This window comes from Oncorhynchus kisutch, linkage group LG1 (assembly GCF_002021735.2).
Source record: "Oncorhynchus kisutch isolate 150728-3 linkage group LG1, Okis_V2, whole genome shotgun sequence".
Taxonomy (NCBI): domain Eukaryota; kingdom Metazoa; phylum Chordata; class Actinopteri; order Salmoniformes; family Salmonidae; genus Oncorhynchus; species Oncorhynchus kisutch.
The window spans coordinates 14767953-14789624 of record NC_034174.2 but is presented as its reverse complement, the minus strand read 5'-3'; the positions used below and the strand labels follow the sequence as shown (position 1 = coordinate 14789624).

Genomic DNA, 21672 nt, shown 5'->3' with positions numbered 1-21672 from the left:
CAATACTCTCACCATACCACTTGATCTTAGGTAACCTCAGCATGTATTTTTTACACCATTTGCTTTGGTGTTGTGTTGCTTATGTTATTCAAGAGACTGCCATCTCAGCCTGGAGAACTCTCAAGGCATAAAACCATAAAACCTAAAACATGTCACCCTCTAGAGGGCAGTATACACTAGATATCCTGAAAGAGTTTTCTTTTCAGTGAAAATTGACTGCCAGGGGTTGTTGGAGACTAACTCATGTGAGCATCCCCCCCCCCCCCCCCCCCCTTCATTTACACAAAACACAAACCTGTCCTCAGCTACAGGAAATCTGAAAAGGAAATGCAGCCCAATAACGGTTGGAAAAAAATGTTTCTGTTCTTGGAGGAGCATGAAAGAAATTTGTCAGTCACCGCTGTCACATGCCATCTCCATTCTCTCAAAAACGTTAACATGCATCTGCACACAATGTGTGGGTGTGCCTCTATAACTCTTGCATCAATTTGACTCTATTGTCAATGTTCAAAACTAGCTTTGTTCACACAGTCGGTTACATAGGTGCCGTGACCCAGTCTGTGAGGAGGAAGTCAAAGGAGAGTCAAACTAACAGAGATGGTTTGATAATAAAGTTGACATATTTGCTTAAATGCTTTTTGCCGAGTATACTGGTTGGGTTTGCCAGGGACTGTCATGGACCATGTTGATGATTTAAAAAAAAGTTTTTGTTCCTTATGTGGCACATCCACTGCTACCACAAACGGAACACGCGCAACATTTCACATTTTCATTATAAGATAAATAGTTAGGAAGGACGTCTCCTGCGCACCGGGCCGGACCGGGGATATCAGAGACGCAAAAGAAGCGAGACATCCCACTTTCTCATTTATTGTTTCAATGACCCAAGTAAACGTTGGTTTCTATGGAAGAGACACCCCTTTAAGTAGACAGGAACTGACACATTTTTTCCTATGGTAAATGGCCTGAGTGAGCCATCTTCATTTATCCAACGTCTTTGGATATACAGACTGGCGGAGTGGAGCGAGAAACGGTGAGAGTGAAAAGGCTTACTTTATTTGGCCGTCAAAAAGCCACCCGCGTAAAAAATGTCGGTGCAACAATTTTATGTAAGTTAGAAAGAAAAACATGACACATTGTTAGTGAATATGCTGCATTTAGCTACTGCGATGAGAAATTTAAACGCCCACTAGAAGCTGTATGTAAGTGCACTCCCATTTTAGTCAAGGCCAGGCGGAAGGGCAGGTAGCTAACAGTCAGTAGCTAGCTAACTATAGGGTTGTGGGAAACATATGTTACTAGATAAGATACATTCCACGTCTGTTAGCTATTTAAAATAACTTTATCCAAAGATGTGTACTATAGTTTATATTTTGTATTGTGTACAGAGGCACAGGAATGCACGGAACTACAGTTAGCTACGTTAACTCGTGAAGCGTCGACCAATCATCAGTCGCTAACAGTTTGCTAACTATTAGCGTACTAGCAAGCTATTAAGCTAGTTAGGTAACATTTAGCTGGCATTTGTATTTTCAATTCGTTTTAGACCTACTTGAAGGCTACGACACAAGTGTGCTTGCTTAGGTACCGTATGTGTAGCTAACGTTATGTACTAATTTGAGTTAATCAAGTTTATTCTAAATAGTTAGGTACCGTTAGTTTGACTTGCGTCAACTGTTCGCTAGCTAGAGAAATTACCTTGTTAGGTGTTGATTGTTAGTCTGTAGTACTTGACTTGTTAGTTATCTGTCTGTCCGCTCATGTGATGTCAACTGACCACCTTGCAAGAGGCCAGATCATAGCTGCATAACAATTTTGTTTAGGTTGACATGTCGATGTCTGTTGGTTCTCCTGATGTAGCCAAGATACTCGCTGCTGTAAAACAGCTAGGAGGGTGTCGCTGGCAGGGATTACAGTAGGCAAGTCAAATGAATGGGCTGCTGCTGCACGGTCCCTATGGAAAACTCTTTCTAGAGCGCATTATTTCAACATCTCTAAATGGTTAAACTAGGGATAAATGTGTCATTATTGAACAAATCTGTACGTTTACTTGATTTACTATCATGTTAAATAAAGATTCATTAGATATTATAAAATAATTAAATGTATAGTATATGCTACTTTCCATTGTGTGGGCAGTATGTTTAACTACATTACGCAAACTGGCGTTTTGACCACATCGAATTGGGGGGGAATCACATATCCCATACGCGTAGGGGGTCGCAGATCTTAGAATTTAGCTATAATTTTCATTCTCACGGCACTGATCATTTGGGGCGGTCTCTCTAAAAGTCGCTGGCCACACACAATCAAACTATCGCTTAAATAGCAGCCAATGTGATTCGTTTTAGTTAACTAACAGGAAAAATATGAATTTCCTTTTCTATGATGGCAGACTCCCAACATTCACCGTTCCAAAATATAGATAAGCTTTCTACAAGTCCTCATCTAACCAATCATATATAGGTTATTGTGGCCTTTGAATAGTGTTAGACCCTTTAGACCCCAATATAATTCTAGGTTGCTGCTGTTGAATACTGATAATACTCAGTATACTGAATACTGAGACTTTTCAAGATGGGAGAGGAGCAACAAATAGGATACAATTGTAATCAGGAACATCTCATTCTCTCTTCCTTCCTTCCTTTTTCTCAACCATACACATACTTTCTTCCTAATAAGGGGTTTCATGATACTGTTACAGCCCCCCCCCCCACTCACTCACTCACTCAATTAATTGCATTGGTAGAAACAGGACAAAACAAGCAACTTGTTTGATGGCTATGTAAACAAATATCCAACTCATCATACTGCGCGGGCATCTACTACCGTAACACGACAGTTAAGCTGTCAAGTAATATCAAAACGAGGCAATGTATAAGCTATGAATATATCCACCCAGCAAACATGACAAACCATAATTTAACTCTACACACAACCTTTCTTGCCTGACAGACTAGCTATGAATTACATTGGTAGAAACAAGACAAAACGACCAACTAGTTAGCTGACTATATACAGCTAATCACTGCAACTATTTCCACGAGACAGAGGGCAATCATTCGAGCTCCACCGCTGACGCACTAGCCTGTACCAATTAATTTATAGAAAGGCTGTCGACTGCCGCTATGAGGTCTGAAGGTTTAGCGCTACAGTCCCAAATTATGCTGAACAGGGCAAACATATCAATGGAAGTGATTAACATAAGTTTTCCATTACATTTACTGTGATGGCGACCCATTGGAATCAAATTGCTGTCTTCTACAAATTGTCCTCTAACCAGTGATGAACACATTAATCCCAGCCTCATAGCTTTGGGCCTGTAACCGAAAGGTTGCTTGATCAAATCCCTGAGCCGACATGGTAAAATTCTGTCGTCCTGCCCCTGAGCAAGTCAGTGATCCCCGGAAGCCGTGGATGTCACCCGCCCGCTTAACCCGGAAGCCAGCTGCACCAATGTGTCAGAGGAAACAACGTTCAACTGACGACAAATTCAGCCTGCAGGCGCCGGCCCGTCACAAGGAGTCGTTAGCGCATGATGAGCCAAGTAAAGCCCCCCGTTAACCCGGGTGACCCTGGGCCAATTGTGCGCCGCCCTATGGGACTCCTGGTCACGGCCGGTTGTGACACAGCCTGGGATCGATCCTGGGTCTGCTGTAGTGACACCTCAAGCACTGCGATGCAATTCCTTATACTGCTGCGCCACTCGGGAGGCCGGAGCTGTGATAGTTTTAACAGGACATGCATCCTCATCTCCTCCTCTCAAACAATTGATTTCAACTTGATAATCGATGAGTGAATGACAAAACAGTGTTTAATTTCTCTCTCTGTTTTGAGGATCCCTGTATCTAAATGTAGCTGACTGTGTTCTGCATGTTGTCCTCTAACCAGTGATGTACAAATATCTCAAATTTCCATGTGGTTTTTGAGTTGTGCTAGTTTCAACTGGCAGTTTCAGTCAGTGATTACATCAGCAGTTTGCTTAAACCCTCTCTGAACTCACGACGGTTACTACCAACAGTTGTTGCCTCTTTGGTTTAAATTCAATGAATGACTTGCCCAGAGTTTAGAGTGGAGGTTGCCCTCAGCCTCATCATCAACCCTAAAACCTCTAGGCCTGCTGTGAGCCAGAAGATAGTCACCACATTAGAATGTAGCCGAGACGACAGAGAAGGACATCTGGGCTAACGCTTCAGACAAATGTTTCAATGTTAATTTATGCTAATCCTGTTTTTCACAGGATTACCATGGGACTCTTCTCTTGTCAAAAACAAAGGGCCAGTATGGATTTGTGCAAATAAAAACTCTCATAATAGGATAGATTTTCTGCTCATCTAACCTTTTTTTTGTCTCTCTGGCTGATGCTGACTGTGTGGGGTATTTTTCTGTAATTTCCTGACATTTTAGTAGAGTGATTTCAGGGTGGAGTTGTTTGAATGAGTAATGATAGAAGACGTGACCTTATCGTGGCAATTTGAATAATATCAGTTTGTGTAGATTTTGCCCATTCTTTAGCCCCATTAATTCCTGAACAACAAGTGGTTGACCATAATTCTTCTGACTCCAACCGTATTCAGTGCTAGCTTTGCTAGCAGAGGGTAATAGGGGAGTGTAATGAACAGATACTTGCTATGTAAGTGTAAAGTGGTGCCTCAAATTATAGGAGTGTGGTTTCTACTGGTCTGGAGAGATAGAGGAACCTGCCAGTCAGTGTGGTGCCAGGCGCAGTGACAGCTTCACTATCATTGTCACTGGATTACCAGCAACATCCTAGGGAATCCCCCCCCCCACTCCAAATAGCCTGCTGAAGTATAGGCTACATGTCAGAGTACCTACTACTACAGTGTGGCTATTAACAACATTTTAATTGTGTCCACCAATAATCTGTATACTGTTTTGACTAATTTGTGACATGGCTAAGACATGCTGTCTGTCTGTGCAATTTATCTTCCCAGTTTAAGTCTTACATGGAGACATACCTCTGTCCATAGAGTGAGTTCTATGTTGGTGATGTCATGGTTTCAGCATGTTTGTGGTGCGTGGTTCACTCTCCTTATTTCTTAGTTACTATGAGGGGAAAGACTGTTTAGCAGTGGAGGATGCTGAGGGGGGGACGGCTCATAATGTCTGGGACAGCGTGAATTGCATGGAAACCATGTGTTTGATGTATTTGATACCATTCCACCTATTCCGTTCCAGTCATTACCACCAGCCAGTCCTCCCCAATTAAGGTGCCACCAACCTCCTGTGCTCTTTAGGCTGTTTGTTTTGTGATGAGATATATTGAGGACGAGTAGAGCGGGAGGGAGAGAGAGATTGAGGTTGTTAAATAGATGTCCTTACATGGCCTGCAGTGCACGTGTGTGCTGTTGAGGGACTTCAGTAGGTCATCCCAGTATGAAAGCTAGGAGTGCAGTCAGGAAGCATCAGTACCGATAGCAGACTTTCTTACGATTATCTATGCGTAGTGACTTTACACCTACCTACAGTGCCTTGCGAAAGTATTCGGCCCCCTTGAACTTTGTGACCTTTTGCCACATTTCAGGCTTCAAACATAAAGATATAAAACTGTATTTTTTTGTGAAGAATCAACAACAAGTGGGACACAATCATGAAGTGGAACGACATTTATTGGATATTTCAAACTTTTTTTAACAGATCAAAAACGGAAAAATTGGGCGTGCAAAATTATTCAGGCCCTTTACTTTCAGTGCAGCAAACTCTCCAGAAGTTCAGTGAGGATCTCTGAATGATCCAATGTTGACCTAAATGACTAATGATGATAAATACAATCCACCTGTGTGTAATCAAGTCTCCGTATAAATGCACCTGCACTGTGATAGTCTCAGAGGTCCGTTAAAAGCGCAGAGAGCATCATGAAGAACAAGGAACACACCAGGCAGGTCCGAGATACTGTTGTGAAGAAGTTTAAAGCCGGATTTGGATACAAAAAGATTTCCCAAGCTTTAAACATCCCAAGGAGCACTGTGCAAGCGATAATATTGAAATGGAAGGAGTATCAGACCACTGCAAATCTACCAAGACCTGGCCGTCCCTCTAAACTTTCAGCTCATACAAGGAGAAGACTGATCAGAGATGCAGCCAAGAGGCCCATGATCACTCTGGATGAACTGCAGAGATCTACAGCTGAGGTGGGAGACTCTGTCCATAGGACAACAATCAGTCGTATATTGCACAAATCTGGCCTTTATGGAAGAGTGGCAAGAAGAAAGCCATTTCTTAAAGATATCCATAAAAAGTGTTGTTTAAAGTTTGCCACAAGGCACCTGGGAGACACACCAAACATGTGGAAGAAGGTGCTCTGGTCAGATGAAACCAAAATTGAACTTTTTGGCAACAATGCAAAACGTTATGTTTGGCGTAAAAGCAACACAGCTCATCACCTTGATCACACCATCCCCACTGTCAAACATGGTGGTGGCAGCATCATGGTTTGGGCCTGCAGGGACAGGGAAGATGGTTAAAATTGATGGGAAGATGGATGGAGCCAAATACAGGACCATTCTGGAAGAAAACCTGATGGAGTCTGCAAAAGACCTGAGACTGGGACGGAGATTTGTCTTCCAACAAGACAATGATCCAAAACATAAAGCAAAATCTACAATGGAATGGTTCAAAAATAAACATATCCAGGTGTTAGAATGGCCAAGTCAAAGTCCAGACCTGAATCCAATCGAGAATCTGTGGAAAGAACTGAAAACTGCTGTTCACAAATGCTCTCCATCCAACCTCACTGAGCTCGAGCTGTTTTGCAAGGAGGAATGGGAAAAAATTTCAGTCTCTCGATGTGCAAAACTGATAGAGACATACCCCAAGCGACTTACAGCTGTAATCGCAGCAAAAGGTGGCGCTACAAAGTATTAACTTAAGGGGGCTGAATAATTTTGCACGCCCAATTTTTCAGTTTTTGATTTGTTAAAAAAGTTTGAAATATCCAATAAATGTCGTTCCACTTCATGATTGTGTCCCACTTGTTGTTGATTCTTCACAAAAAAATAGTTTTATATCTTTACGTTTGAAGCCTGAAATGTGGCAAAAGGTCGCAAAGTTCAAGGGGGCCGAATACTTTCGCAAGGCACTGTATATGTACATATTACCTCGACTAACTTTTACCCCCACACATTGACTCGATACCGGTACCCCCAGTATATAGCCTCATTATTGTGATGTTTTTTTACTGTGATTTAGTTAGTACATTTTCTTAACACTTATTTTTCTTAACTGCATTGTAGGTTAAGGGCATGTAAGCATTTCACCTGTTGTATTTGGCGCATGTGACAAATTAAATTTATTTTATTTGGTCACATCTATTTGAAAGTAGTTGTAGTTGACAGTTTTTCACACATCATTTGAACTGAAACGTTTATTACGCTACCAGTGACATTAAACCTACATCTTCAGCATGCCTCAGCGATAATAATCCTAATAGCTAAGTCTGTCCTCCTCTGCTTTTAAAAGGATTACAGTTTTCACATGGCTCATGAGGACTACGATGTGTGGAACAGAAACTCCACTGACGGGTAGACTGTTTCTTCTCAGTAGAGCGTTGGTGTGTGTGTCTGTTTGTGTGCTTTCCCTTGCTCCCCCCCCACCAAAAAAAAACCCGTACCTCCTGTATGGTGAGGAGGATTAGTCTCTCCTTAAGTGATTGATTGGTCTCATATCCAATGAGACTGTCTGGTGTCGGGAGCTGAAGGTCAAGGAGCTTCCCTCCCCTCAGTGTTTAGCCCTAGAGGGCTTGTGCTGTCAAAAGAAGGACACGAGGAGGATTTCAGTTACTGTATTCATAAACTGAATCTTACAGGGTGTGCTGCCTGCATGCATAACGGCCAGATGGTTGTGTCATTGGAGCAGGCGGCCTAAAACCCAAGCATATCCATTCACACCCACAGCTGGTTTGTGTTAGCTAAAGGGTGGGGTCATCTGGGGTCATATACTCCTTACCATCTCCGCCCTGGAGCTCCACTAATGGGTGTTCCCTTTGTTATGTTGCTACTTGTCCCAACCATGCTAAATTCGGGAATGACTACGATCTTACTGGGAAAACTCTTGTTTTACAATACTTTTCTGTCTCTTTCTCTTGTCTGTGCAGACTGTTGGGCTGTCCCGTGAAGAGATCCCGCCATGCGTGAATACAAGCTAGTGGTGCTAGGCTCGGGAGGCGTGGGCAAGTCCGCTCTGGTGAGTATTTTACTCTGGCCCTGACCACTCTGTTCCTGCTACTGTTGCCGCGATACGACGATACCAGATTTTCCTTGGTAAAAAAGAAAGCATAAAGCAGACTAAACTCGATGGTCCTTTGAAAACCCACTGTGTGCTATAGCTAAACAGATGTGAGTCTGGGTGACAGCATAAAGCTGTCTGTCTGCTCAGTCCAGCTGTCTGTCTTTTATTTGTGTACCAACTAGCACAACTAGCTCCCGAGTGGCGCAGAGGTCTAAGGCACTGCATCTCAGTGCAAGAGGCGTCACAACAGTCCTTGGTTCAAATCTAGGCTGTACCACATCCGGCCATGATTGGGAGTCCCATAGGGCAGCGCACAATTGGCCCAGCGCCATCCGGGTTTGGCCGGGGTCAGGCCGTCATTGTAAATAAGAATTTGTTCTTAACTGACTTGCCTGGTTAAATAAATAAAAGCACAAGCCAGGCCTGAAGGTCCACAGCATCATGATTGCATATTCCTGTGCTAGTGATGGGTTGTGATTTGTTGATCTGACTTTTTGTGGCCCGTGTCCTCTCTTACAGACAGTCCAGTTTGTGCAGGGAATCTTTGTGGAAAAGTATGACCCAACAATAGAAGACTCCTACAGAAAGGTATGTGTCCCGTAAGGGAGGAAGGGCCAGGAGTAACTTGATTGCTAGCAGCTGGTCTGTGCGTCAAAAACATGTTGTGTTGTGCTTTTTCTTCCTCTGTACCTTCTCTAATATTGTATTTTCTTCTCCTCTGCAGCAAGTGGAGGTAGATGGACAGCAGTGCATGCTTGAAATCCTTGACACAGCCGGCACAGTAAGTGAATGTTTCTCAGTCTGTGTTTTTATTAATAATTTCTCAGAACTACCAAGACTAGATAATTTTATCAGCAGCTGCTAAATTAATTTATAGAAGGGGATCACTTATGGTGAAATGAAGAGGCTTTGAGGAGGATAGAGACGTGTTGAACTGTAATGACAGAGCGGAGCTTATGGTGTGTCTGTCCGTCCTACAGGAGCAGTTCACTGCCATGAGAGATCTGTACATGAAGAACGGTCAGGGCTTTGCCCTGGTATACTCCATCACAGCACAGTCCACGTTCAACGACCTGCAGGACCTGAGGGAACAGATCTTGAGAGTCAAGGACACTGAAGATGTGAGTATCTACAGGAGATGATGTAGCATATCACCCAGTGTCCCCCTTGGTTTATAACTAGGACCCAGCTTTATTCCTAATCAGGCCACATGATCGGTAAAAACTCCTGCCGCTAGTTAAAACCAAACAAGTATAGTTGCCACAGCACGATATAACATTTTCCCATGAACTAGTCTTTGCGGTGTAATCACAACTGAGCTCATACAGCAAGAATGAGAAAAGGAAATATAATACAATTATTATTGCAACCCCTCCACATTAACCACAGTCCCATGTCTTGGTATTACCTCCTTGTGTTTGGAGTAGCATAGTGAGAGAACTGGCCTCGACAGATACTCTCTCAGGAGGAGGATGCCCTTTTTTGGTGATCTGTAGAATCCCTTTCCTCTCTAGCTCTCTCTTTCCTGTTCCCTCTCTCTCTCTGGGGGCGGGACTAAACTTTCTTTGTGTGTGCCAATAGGGCCCCTGGACTTTGTTGTGATTGACTCTTTTCATCGCCTTTTGCTCTTTGTTTCCCCCCTGGCTTGTTGTTCCGTGTGGTCTGGCCCGAGGCTTTGTTTCCCCCCTGGCTTGTTGTTCCGTGTGGTCTGGCCCGAGGCTTTGTTTCCCCCCTGGCTTGCTGTTCCGTGTGTGGTCTGGCCCGAGGCTTTGTTTCCCCCCTGGCTTGTTGTTCCGTGTGTGGTCTGGCCCGAGGCTTTGTTTCCCCCCTGGCTTGTTGTTCCGTGTGTGGTCTGGCCCGAGGCTTTGTTTCCCCCCTGGCTTGTTGTTCCGTGTGGTCTGGCCCGAGGCTTTGTTTCCCCCCTGGCTTGTTGTTCCGTGTGGTCTGGCCCGAGGCTTTGTTTCCCCCCTGGCTTGTTGTTCCGTGCGGTCTGGCCCGAGGCTTTGTTTCCCCCCTGGCTTGTTGTTCCGTGTGTGGTCTGGCCCGAGGCTTTTATTTCCCCCCTGGCTTGTTGTTCCGTGTGTGGTCTGGCCCGAGGCTTTTATTTCCCCCCTGGCTTGTTGTTCCGTGTGTGTTCTGGCCCGAGGCTTTTATTTCCCCCCTGGCTTGTTGTTCCGTGTGTGGTCTGGCCCGAGGCTTTGTTTCCCCCCTGGCTTGTTGTTCCGTGTGTGGTCTGGCCCGAGGCTTTGTTTCCCCCCTGGCTTGTTGTTCCGTGTGTGGTCTGGCCCGAGGCTTTGTTTCCCCCCTGGCTTGTTGTTCCGTGTGTGGTCTGGCCCGAGGCTTTGTTTCCCCCCTGGCTTGTTGTTCCGTGTGTGGTCTGGCCCGAGGCTTTGTTTCCCCCCTGGCTTGTTGTTCCGTGTGTGGTCTGGCCCGAGGCTTTGTTTCCCCCCTGGCTTGTTGTTCCGTGTGTGGTCTGGCCCGAGGCTTTGTTTCCCCCCTGGCTTGTTGTTCCGTGTGTGGTCTGGCCCGAGGCTTTGTTTCCCCCCTGGCTTGTTGTTCCGTGTGTGGTCTGGCCCGAGGCTTTGTTTCCCCCCTGGCTTGCTGTTCCATGTGGTCTGTCCTTGGGGGGGGGGGTTGTTCGATGTGGCAGTTACTGATGTTTGTCCCCCATGAGACCATAGGAACAAAGCCAGTATCTCTTCCTCAATCTAGTCAGAATTAATCCAACATAACTCAAGGAATCTGTAATAAATTTACATTTTTGACATGGTTTTATTCTCACAAATGTACATTTACCTAAAGTGTTTGGTGCAGTATTTATCAAGTAAAAAAAAAAAACTCCAATCCGCTGGGCAGGGTCCAGTTTCTCTAAAACGTCTTAAGACGAAGTTCATCGCTAGAATCTCTGCATCGTTAAATCTCCGAGATCGTTTTGGGAAACGGCATTATTAAAGAGCCAATGAACACGCTGATTGGCACGTAGTTTTTCTGTTGCTCATTAGAAAAAAAACTGATTTCAGTCTTGGTGTGTTTGCTGATCGATTCCCATTTGGATTGTCCTCTATATGATACTGGACGCCTTATTCACTTCCTCAAAATCCTCCAGAATGAATCTAAGATGACTCAAGAAATCTGTAATTTTGACAAGGAAGTTTACTGTTTTAGTTGTGCACTATTATATCTGAGGTGTTTGGTGCTGTGTTTCTCAAGTAAAAAAATGTGCGACTGGGCAGGTCTGTCTCACTGTCTATGCTACTGAATTGAGAGCTCTCACAGCAGCTGTTCGCCCCATGTTAGTGGACAAATGGACATCGTCAAATCAAAACCCAACCTTCATTTACCCGTTGTGATGCATGGATGTTCCAAACTCAGTTTTAGATGAGACTGGCTTTATGACCAATTGTCCTATTTACATTTTCTAGTCAACATTTACACAAATGGCTGTTTCAAACTTGTATCGATGCCACATGGGCATTTTTTAAAAGGGATTTTTTAATTTTTTTTAAGGCAGTCGCTCTTTAACGTTGTACCTGAAAACGCTCATAATCTAACACCTGCTTCAGACCACTCGTAGAACAGCTACATTCTACAAGACGCATGTGACAGGGTTTACTGGAAATTATGGACTACAAAAAGAAATCCAACCACGTCACGGACACCGACGTCACGCTTCCAAACTAAACACATTCTTGCCCGCTTTGAGGATAATGCTGTGCCACTGTCGCGGCCCGCTAACAAGGACTGCTCCCCCCCCCCCCCTCTCTCTCCATGGCGGACGTGAGTAAAACATTTTAAACGTGTTAACCCTCGCAAGGCTGTTGGCCCAGACGGCATCCCGAGCCGTGTCCTCAAAGACGACCTGACGCAATCGCCATCACACTGCCCTATCTCATCTGGACAAGAGGAATACCTATGTAAGAATGCTGTTCATTGTCTACAGTGAAGGTAGGAAACAACATCTCCACTTCACTGACCCTCAACACTGGGGCCCCACAAGGGTGCGTGCTCGGGCCCCACAAGGGTGCGTGCTCAGCCCCCTCCTGTACTCCCTGTTCACCCATGACTGCGTGGCCATGCACACCTCCATCAAGTTTGTAGACGATACAACAGTAGAAGGCTTGATTACCAACAACGACGAGACAGCCTTCAGGGCGGAGGTGAGGGCATTTGGAGTGTGGTGTCAGAAAAACAACCTCTCACTCAACATCAACAAAACAAAGGAGATGATCGTGGACTTCAGGAAACAGCAGAGGGAGCACCCCCCTATCCACATTGAAGGGACAGCAGTGGGGAAAGTTTTAAGTTCCTCGTTTACACATCACAGACAAACTGAAATGGTCCACTAACACAGCCAGTGTGGTGAAGAAGGCGCAACAGCATACACTCAATTAGTATTTGGTAGCATTGCCTTTAAATTGTTTAACTTGTGGAAAATGTTTCGGGTAGCCTTCCACAAGCTTCCCACAACAAGTTGGGTGAATTTTGGCCCATTCCTCCAGACAGAGCTGGTGTAACTGAGTCAAGTTTGTAGGCCTCCTTGCTCGCACACACTTTTTCAGTTCTGCCCACACATTTTCTTTAGGATTCAGGTCAAGGCTGAATCCTCATGATGCCATGTATTTTGTGAAGTGCACCAGTCCCTCCTGCAGCAAATCACCCCCACAACATGATGCTGCCACCCCTGTGCTTCACGGTTGGGATGGTGTTCTTCGGCTTGCAAGCCTCCCCATTTTTCCTCCAAAGATAACGATGTTCATTTTGGCCAAACAGTTCTATTTTTGTTTCATCAGACCAGAGGAGATTTCTCCAAAAAGTGCAATCTTTGTCCCCATGTGCAGTTGCAAACTGTAGTCTGGCTTTTTTAAATGGGGGTTTTGGAGCAGTGGCTTCATCCTTGCTGAGCGGCCTTTCAAGTTATGTCGATATAGGTCCCGTTTTACTGTGGATATATATACTTATGTACTGGTTTCCTCCAGCATCTTCACAAGGTCCTTTGCTCCTGTTCTGGGATTGATTTGCACTTTTCTCACCAAAGTTCGTTCATCTCTCCTTCCTGAGCGGTATGACGGCTGCGTGGTCCCATGGCCTTCATACTTGCATACTAATGTTTGTACAGATGAACGTGGTACCTTCAGGCGTTTGGAAATTGCTCCCAAGGATTAACCAGACTTGTTGAGGTCTACATTTTGTTTTCTTTTGAAGTCTTTGCTGATTTTATTTGGATTTTTCCAATGATGTCAAGCAAAGAGGCACTGGGTTTGAAAGTAGGCCTTGAAATACATCCACAGGCACACCACCAATTGACTCAAATGATGTCAATTATCAGAAGCTTCTAAAGCCATGACATCATTTTCTGGAATGTTCCAAGCTGTTTAAAGGCACAGTCAACTTAGTGTATGTAAACTTCTAACCCACTGGAATTGTGATACAGTGAATTATACGTAAAATAATCTGTCTGTAAACAATTGTTGGAAAAATGACTTGTGTCATGCACAAAGTAGATGTCCTAACTGACTTGCCAAAACTATAGTTTGTTAATTAACAAGAAATTTGTGGTAGGTTGAAAAACTAATTTTATTGACTCCAACCTAAGTGTATGTAAACTTCCGACTTTTTATACCATCTGTTGCACCTTGTCTATGCCGCTCGGCCATCGCCCATCCATATACTTACATGTACATATTCTCATTCACCCGTTTTAGATGTGTGAGTATTAGATAGTTGTTAGATTAAATGTTAGATATTAATGCACTGTCGGAACTAGAAGCACAAGCATTTCGCTACACTCGCATAACATCTGCTAACCATGTGACCAATTTGATTTCATAGGTGTCATTAGATGCTTTTTTTTGCCCTCCTGCGTCACTTTATACACAGGAGATCTCTGCTAAACATGGAATTTCATTGTTTATCCATCTCTATGACCTCCTATAGCTTTAGAATTAAGTTGGCCAATAGTCAACTTTGTAGTCAGTCTGAGATGTCTTTTTCTTTGCAACTTTACCTTGAAGGTCAGCATCCCGGAGTCTCCTCTTCACTGTTGACATTGAGACGGGTGTTTTGCGGGTACTATTTAATGAAGCTGCCAGTTGAGGACTTGTGAGGTGTCTGTTTCTCCAACTAGACACTAATGTACTTGTCCTCTTGCTCAGTTTTGCACCGGGGCCTCCCACTCTTTATATTCTGGTTAGAGCATTTTGCATTGTTCTGTGAAGGGAGTAGTACACAGCATTGTACAGGATCTTCAGTTTCTTGGCAATTTCTCACATGGAATAGCCTTCAATTCTCAGAACAAGAATAGGCTGTGTTTCAGAAGAATGTCTTTGTTTCTGGCCATTTTGAGCCTGTAATCTAACCCACAAATGCTGATGCTCCAGATACTCAACTAGCCTAATGGAGGCCAGTTATATTGTTTCTTTAATTAGCACAACAGTTTTCAGCTGTGCTAACATAATTGAAAAAATGTTTTCTAATGATCAATTAGCCTTTTTAAATGATGAATTTGGATTAGCTAACACAACATGCCATTGGAACACAGGAGTGATGGTTGATGAAAGTGGGCCTAATAATGAGTCGTTTCTAGCTATAATAGTCATTTACAACATTAACAATGTCTACGTTGTATTTCTGGTCAAATCGGTGATGTCTTGCATTCTGGTTGGGTAAGCTTTAGAATAAGCTGCCTCAATATTTGCAGCCATATTGGTGGTAATATATCCATCGTCAGATTTTGTAAAATAATTCTAAGGTTAAGGTAAGATTTGAATTGAGAAAGCTGATCTGAGAGAAGCCCTGTCTTTTTTTCCCCCCCGAGCCTAGTATCAACACATGCTCCAACAACGCACTTAGCGACAGTTCTCTCCCTGAGCTTTTGGGAAAAGCAAGTTACATCTTCGGCCATTGTAGGAAAGATGCATGGTTAAAACCTTTACAAGCCTAAGTTCCATTGGAAAACTGGGACCAAGTCTGTTTCACTGTCTGTGTGTTCTATGGTTGGATTGGATCGAGTTGTGTATCCTGTGTCAGTGGGAAAGTGAGCATTGTTGAAATCAAAACCCAGCCCTCAAGTAAGTCTCACTTACAAACCTCTGCTTTGGAAGAGACTGATGCCTGACCAAAATTATCCTATTTACACTTTGTAGTCAATTTGACTTTTGGGGGGGAAACCGCAATAAATGTTTCTGACTAATATTAATGCCTCAGGCTGTTCTATCAGGTATGTTGTTTATTGCTTTCAGTTGCATTAATGCTTTTTAGCCTGTTTAATCTTTCATTGCCACTTGCAGGAATGCATGACCAACGGAAATGCTTTCTGTGTTTTTTCTCTCGCTCTCTCTCCCGATGGATTCTTGGTTGAGTTTGGGCATAGTGAGTTCAGTGCTGCTCCAAGTGCTTGATGGGAATGCCACACACCATTTACTACCACAGGGTTGGAGAATGTGGAGACACTGAGGGCTCATGGTCTAGCCATACTCTATTACAGACACTTTGTCCACAGAGAAGACACAAGCTACAAAACAGAACACAGCAAGGCTCTGAAATAGGTGCTTAGATGTCCCACTATAATAAGCTTTGAGGAGTCTTGGTAGGATTTGTTAAAGGCTAAATGTGATACAATATAACCATGCGATTTATCAAAATGCAATTGCTTTAATCAGTAAATAATTGACCAGTGCAGACCTGGCCACTACATTTCTATTTCCTTTGGTCACAATACTTACTAATGCAAGAGATCTTGTGACTCCTGCTGTCTAAGCCCTCGTCTGTTCAGCTGGAGCAGTAGGTTCATGCCTGACTTGTGATTTCTCCATGTGTACGTCTAGGTGTGGCTCTTGGACACGGGCAGCTTAAAGTGCCTGTCTCTATGCTGCTGACTGGGGACATTCTACAGCTACATTCCTCCCCCTCTGGCATTTGTTAGCCTGGAAATGCGTACCTTAGATTCCACTCGGACTCTAGGGAAACCGTCGCTCAACAGCCCAGTCTGAGGGTTTGTTTGGATTTGAAACTTCAACGCTACCTCTATATAGGGCAAGTCCAAACATCTGCTTCCTGTTGTCTGGCCTACAGCCCTGTGAGAGAGGGCACTTTATACCACCCTGAGTAGGGTGAAGTTGCCCCCAAACGCTGTTCTTGCATTCCTGCAACAACTGCTCCTCTAATGCTTAAAGTTAGGATCTGGGAAGGAAAAACTGAACCTAGACCTATGCTTATATATATATAGCAACTTCTACGCAGAGCTCCTCTTTCTAGTAGAGGTGTGAAGGTTTAAACAAAATTGGGATTCTTAGTGTTAAGAAAAATCCCTAACCAATTATAGTTATTTTTTACGTAGATGCAGAAAGTAAACAGTGGGTCAGTTTCCAAAACAGCTAAGAGCGTTAAAGCGCGAGGCTCAACTTCTCCACTGTTTTGGTGCCCTGGCTACCAGGCTGTGAACAGCATGAAGCGAACCCGTGCACATGCGCAGATACTGTGTGTGACTGGGTGACAGCCAAGTGTTGCATCTCCCTCATCTCAGTAACCTAGACTGTTCATTGATGACAGCCCCAGCTTTACTGAAGTTGCGAGACATTCCAAGCCAAGGAATTGTGAGGTACAGCCTTTGATTGCTGATAGAACCGTGCACTAGGCCTTTGTCTGCCTGCCTAGTGGCCGAACTGCCTATACCGTTCCTCACTAGCTCGCTATGAAAGATGCAAGTGTTTAGTTGCTGTACTTCAAAGAACATAATCTCCTCCATTCCAAAAATACTGAATATTAGGAGTCATCTTGACACACAAATGGGAGTCGACACTGGGAGTCGACGTGCAAGGAGTCGAGAAATCCATTATTTTAGAATTGACTCCTACTACATCATCATCATTAGCAGTTGGACAAATGTCAGAGAAAGGCAAGCGACAGCAGTGAAGTCCTGTATGGCAACATTTTGAGAAGTTAAATGAGAAGGAAATGCCAACTTTGCGAGGTGAAAATGAGGTACAGTAGTGGTAGTACAGGTGCAATGCTTAATCATCTGAAAGGGAGGCACCTTGAGACCCAAACCGTTATTTACATACATATGTATATATATATATACATCCATCCATGGTATCATTCTATGGAGCAGCTGGAGCATGGAATGCAATGTAAACACAGAGAAGCAGGCAGGAAGCTGATTTCTATCCTGCGGGGTTGTCATAGTTTCCACTTTTACCTCCCTCCCTAGACAGCCAGAACAACCTGTCAGGATGTGTCTGAAAGAGACTCTCTCTCTCTCGGTGTCTCTCTCTCGGTCTCTCTCACTCTCTCACTCACTCATCCATCCATGTGTTTTTCATCTGGTCCCAGTGAAATGCTTCAGTAACATTTTGATGTTATCCCCTGTTCTCTTCTCTCTCTGTGTCTCTGTCTCATCCCTGTTCTCTCCTCTCCCAGGTGCCGATGATCCTGGTGGGTAATAAGTGTGACCTGGAGGATGAGCGGGTGGTGGGCAAGGAGCAGGGTCAGAACTTGGCCAGACAGTGGAACCACTGTGCCTTTTTAGAGTCCTCCGCAAAGTCAAAGATCAACGTCCTCGACGTGAGTACTAATAATCAAACTGCTGACCAATGATTCAAATGATGATGCTTATAGACTGGATTTATACGGCTAGTTTGGGCTTTTTAATGTGTCAAAGCACAAAACAATGGTATTGCCCTGCAGATCTTCTACGACTTGGTCAGACAGATAAATAGTAAAACGCCTGTTGAAAAGAAGAAGGCGAAAAAGAAATCAAACTGTGTCCTGCTCTAAAGGTCCCCTCCACCCTGCAGCAGCTCTGAGCCAGGTGAGTAGGTAACTAATATGCTCCTCTAATACCCTGACTGGTACACCTCTAGCCTTGCTGCTCGGCCTCCGGCCTTACTAGAAGGAGCACAAACCCCTTCTCAACTCACAATACGGACACACAATTTGGGATTTGTTTGATCAGTAGTTTATACAAGCTTTATTACTGATTTGAATGGCTGCAAATGCAACTCTGGCAGTAAATTGTCTTGTCATTGATGGAGTTGATATGGCTTGAGAGCATTCATGGAGAGTTGACTGCTCCCTGTCATTAGAGCTGGAAGGAAACGGCTACATCTGCTGGTAGCCTGGTGTGACAGTGTCCACATGACTGTACATACTCATGTCCATAGTGCTCAGTCTTTATCCAGTTTGTAGGGTAGCCGTCAAAGCAGAAAGGTCTGGGACTATGCTACAGTAACTGTAGACTGTGTTTCATCTGTTGTTCAGTCCCACAGTGAGGGGTCCCAGCCAGTCCAGCAGCCCCCAGGCAGTGTCTGTCCCCTCTGTCCTCGGCCGGCCACGCCGCCAAGAGCACTGGACTGGCACTAACGGGATTACAGACCCACTGTTCAGACTACAGGAGCTGCCAGGCTGGGGTAGAACAGCAGAGCTGGGAGGGCAGTGTCAGGCCCATAGCTCTCAGGCTGGTCTGAAAAAATAATAAAAATACAGTTATCCATACCTACCCGTAGGTGTTTAAGTCTGGTGGAATTGGATTGGAGTGAGCAATATGGTAATGTCTCTGATGGGCTTGGGGAACATCTGCCATATTTCCTGTTCCTCTCTGGTCCCTTCAGTTCTGAACGCATAGGGCAGTTGTCTTCATGTCCCTCTACTCACTAACACCTAGCCCAGCTTCTTTACCAAGCTTGCCTTGCCTCCACGCCTAATGGACTATATAGCCTCGTTATTGTTATTTCCTTTTTTTATTTAGCACTTTTTTTTCTCACTTTTTAACTCTGCATTGTTGGGAAAGGGCAGGTAACTAAGCATTTCACTGTAAAGTCTACACCTGTTGTGTTCGGTGCATGTAAAACTAGATTTGAATGAAAATCAGAAATATGCACTGCACCAACAGGCCAGGAGAGGGCAGCACTTCAAATCAAATCACATTTTATTGGTCACACACACTTAGCTGATTTTATTGCTGGTGTAGTGAAATGCTTGTGTTCCTAGCTTCAACAGTACTGTAGTATCTAACAATACACACAAATATAAAAGTAAAAGATTGGAATTAAGAGGTATATAAATATTAGGATGAGCAATGTCGGGAGTGGCATTGACAAAAATATAGTAGAATAGAATAAAGTATATACATATGAAATGAGTAAAGCAGTATGTAAACATTTATTAAAGTGACTAGTGTTCCATTATTAAGGTGACCAGTGATTCTATATAGGGCAGATAAATATCAATTGCTAGGTGATATAGTATAGGACATTTCCTTGAATGAAATTGAAAGTTTTATGTACTCCATTAATCCTCTCTCCACCTATAGAATGCTGTAATGAAGAACTGTTGCCCAGATTGGACCGTGCCAGCATTCTGACAGCCCCGCCTCCCCCATCAGCCATAAACGGTGACGACACAAACAGCCGCCTGCTGATTCGCTAGTATCAAGATATCAAGGCAGGACACAAGGAGAGAGAAGACTGGTGTCTATCTCACTCAGACTTCTCTGATCTGACATCAGTGAGCCTTGAAGGACAATCTTCATTTCCCACATGGTGAACCACCATAAACTCTCTGAAAGTCTCTGAAATGGAAATGTCAATGGTCTGGCCAACCAAGAGCCCCCTCCTTTTTTGAGAGTTTAAAAACGATTACCTACAAAGGGAAAAAAATACTTCAGTATTTTACATCTTTGCAATATATCGTATTTGAAGACATGGAAGTTGACTTTAGTTGTGTGAGTATGAATATCTGCAGACAGCATGATCACATCTGGTATTAAGTGTAGTAAGAACGTTCAAGTGGAAGTAACAACTTCTTTATAGCCATACACACATTTCCTCGTGCCAGTCATGTCAATGGTGAACCATACGTTTTTTGGTTTCGCTTAACTCCATGGACTTTCTCTTCTGCAAATATCTCTGTGACTTAATTTTATACTCAGTCACTGGGATTTCATAGTTCCCGTAATATATTCTAATGCCATTTTTTGCATAATAATGCTTGAAAAAAGGTATTTTATAGAAGAAATATGGGGGGGGATTGATTTCTGTCTCTTGAAGCTGAAATATATACTAAACCAACTTTAATAATGCTTCTTGTGTTTTTGTCAAATGATGTTCCAGCTTTTATGGATTATTAAATTTAGTACATTTAAATTATTTTGGTCATTGTATTTTGTGGATTGAACACATCTGACTTAATAATCATACAGTGTCATGTAAAACCAACTCTATGATAATCACGGGGTTAAATCGGATGTGTACAAACTAAGTGGAATGTTGTTCCACCACTAACGATCAGCAAACAGTTGCACAGTGGCAGTTCAATACAAAGCTATATGGCTTAATCTCACTTAATTGCTCCCCCAATTTGCTCTGCAAATCCTGTGTCTGCAACAACCACCAGGGGGTACTGTGGGTGTAAAAGGGCCTGTTATTGGCCTGTTAGCGCCTTCAGAAAAGTATTCACCAAGTATTCACACCCCTTGACTTTTTCCACATTTAGTGTTACAGCCTGAATTTAAAATGGATTACATTTGAGATTTTTGTCACTGGGATTGTTTAAAAAAAAAAATGTTTACAAATGATTTAAAAATGAAAAGTTGAAATGTCTTGAGTCAATAAGTATTCAACCCATTTCTTATGGGAAGCCTAAACATTTGCTTAACAAGTCACATAAGTTGCATGGACACGCTGTGTGCAATAATACTGTTTTAAAGTGCCATATTTCAACTTCATATTCATCTTCAGCACCAGCCCAACATCATGGGAAAATGGCATGTTTCTATGTTTGTAGTAAAAAAGGAGGGAGAAGTATTTCTTTCCAATGACATTGTTAAACAATTAGTAGGCAATGTCTACTCATAACTGGTTAAAATCATAAGATGCACACCGATGTCATTCGAAACAGCTTCTTCTTGTTTTTACTACAAAACATTGAAACACACCATTTTTACATACACTGCTCGTCGACCATCTCATTCCAAATTCATGAGTATTAATATAGAGTTGGTTCCCCCCTTTGCTGCTATAAGAGCCTCCACTCTTCTGGGAAGGCTTTCTACTCAGATGTTGGAACATTGCTGCTGGGACTTGCTTCCATCCAGCCACGAACATTAGTGTGGTCGGGCACTGATGTTGGGAGATCAGGCCTGGCTCGCAGTCGGTGTTCTAATTCATCCCAAAGGTGTTTGATGGGGTTGAGGTCAGGGCTCTGTGCAGGCAGTCAACTTCTTCCACACTTCTCGACAAACCATTTCTGTATGGACCTCGCTTTGTGCACGGGGGCATTGTCATGCTGAATCAGGAAAGGCCTTCCCCAAACTGTTGCCACAAAGTAGGAAGCACAGAATCATCTAGAATGTCTGCTGTAGCGTTAATATTTCCCTTCACTTGAACTAAGGGGCCAGGTCCGAACCATGAAAAACAGCCCCAGACCATT

At 43.6% G+C, this 21672-nt stretch overlaps 1 protein-coding gene across 7 annotated transcripts; it reads left to right on the top strand.

Annotated features, from left to right (window-relative positions):
* Positions 1-770: 770 nt before the first annotated feature.
* On the top strand, positions 771-20388 carry LOC109899027 (ras-related protein Rap-1A-like). 7 transcript variants are annotated; one of them, XM_020494076.2, is made up of 8 exons: positions 771-1033; positions 8114-8202; positions 8767-8835; positions 8972-9028; positions 9228-9368; positions 17665-17808; positions 17932-18055; positions 19556-20388. In XM_020494076.2, exons 2-7 carry the CDS (start codon positions 8146-8148, stop codon positions 18019-18021), a joined length of 558 nt encoding a protein of 185 aa, XP_020349665.1. In that variant the 5' UTR covers positions 771-1033; positions 8114-8145; the 3' UTR covers positions 18022-18055; positions 19556-20388. The 7 variants fall into 7 exon arrangements, with proteins under 7 accessions (XP_020349665.1, XP_020349694.1, XP_020349686.1 ...); XM_020494105.2 differs by having other exon boundaries at positions 836-1033; positions 18024-18063; XM_020494097.2 differs by having other exon boundaries at positions 838-1033; positions 18024-18055.
* The last annotated feature ends 1284 nt before the right edge of the window (positions 20389-21672 follow it).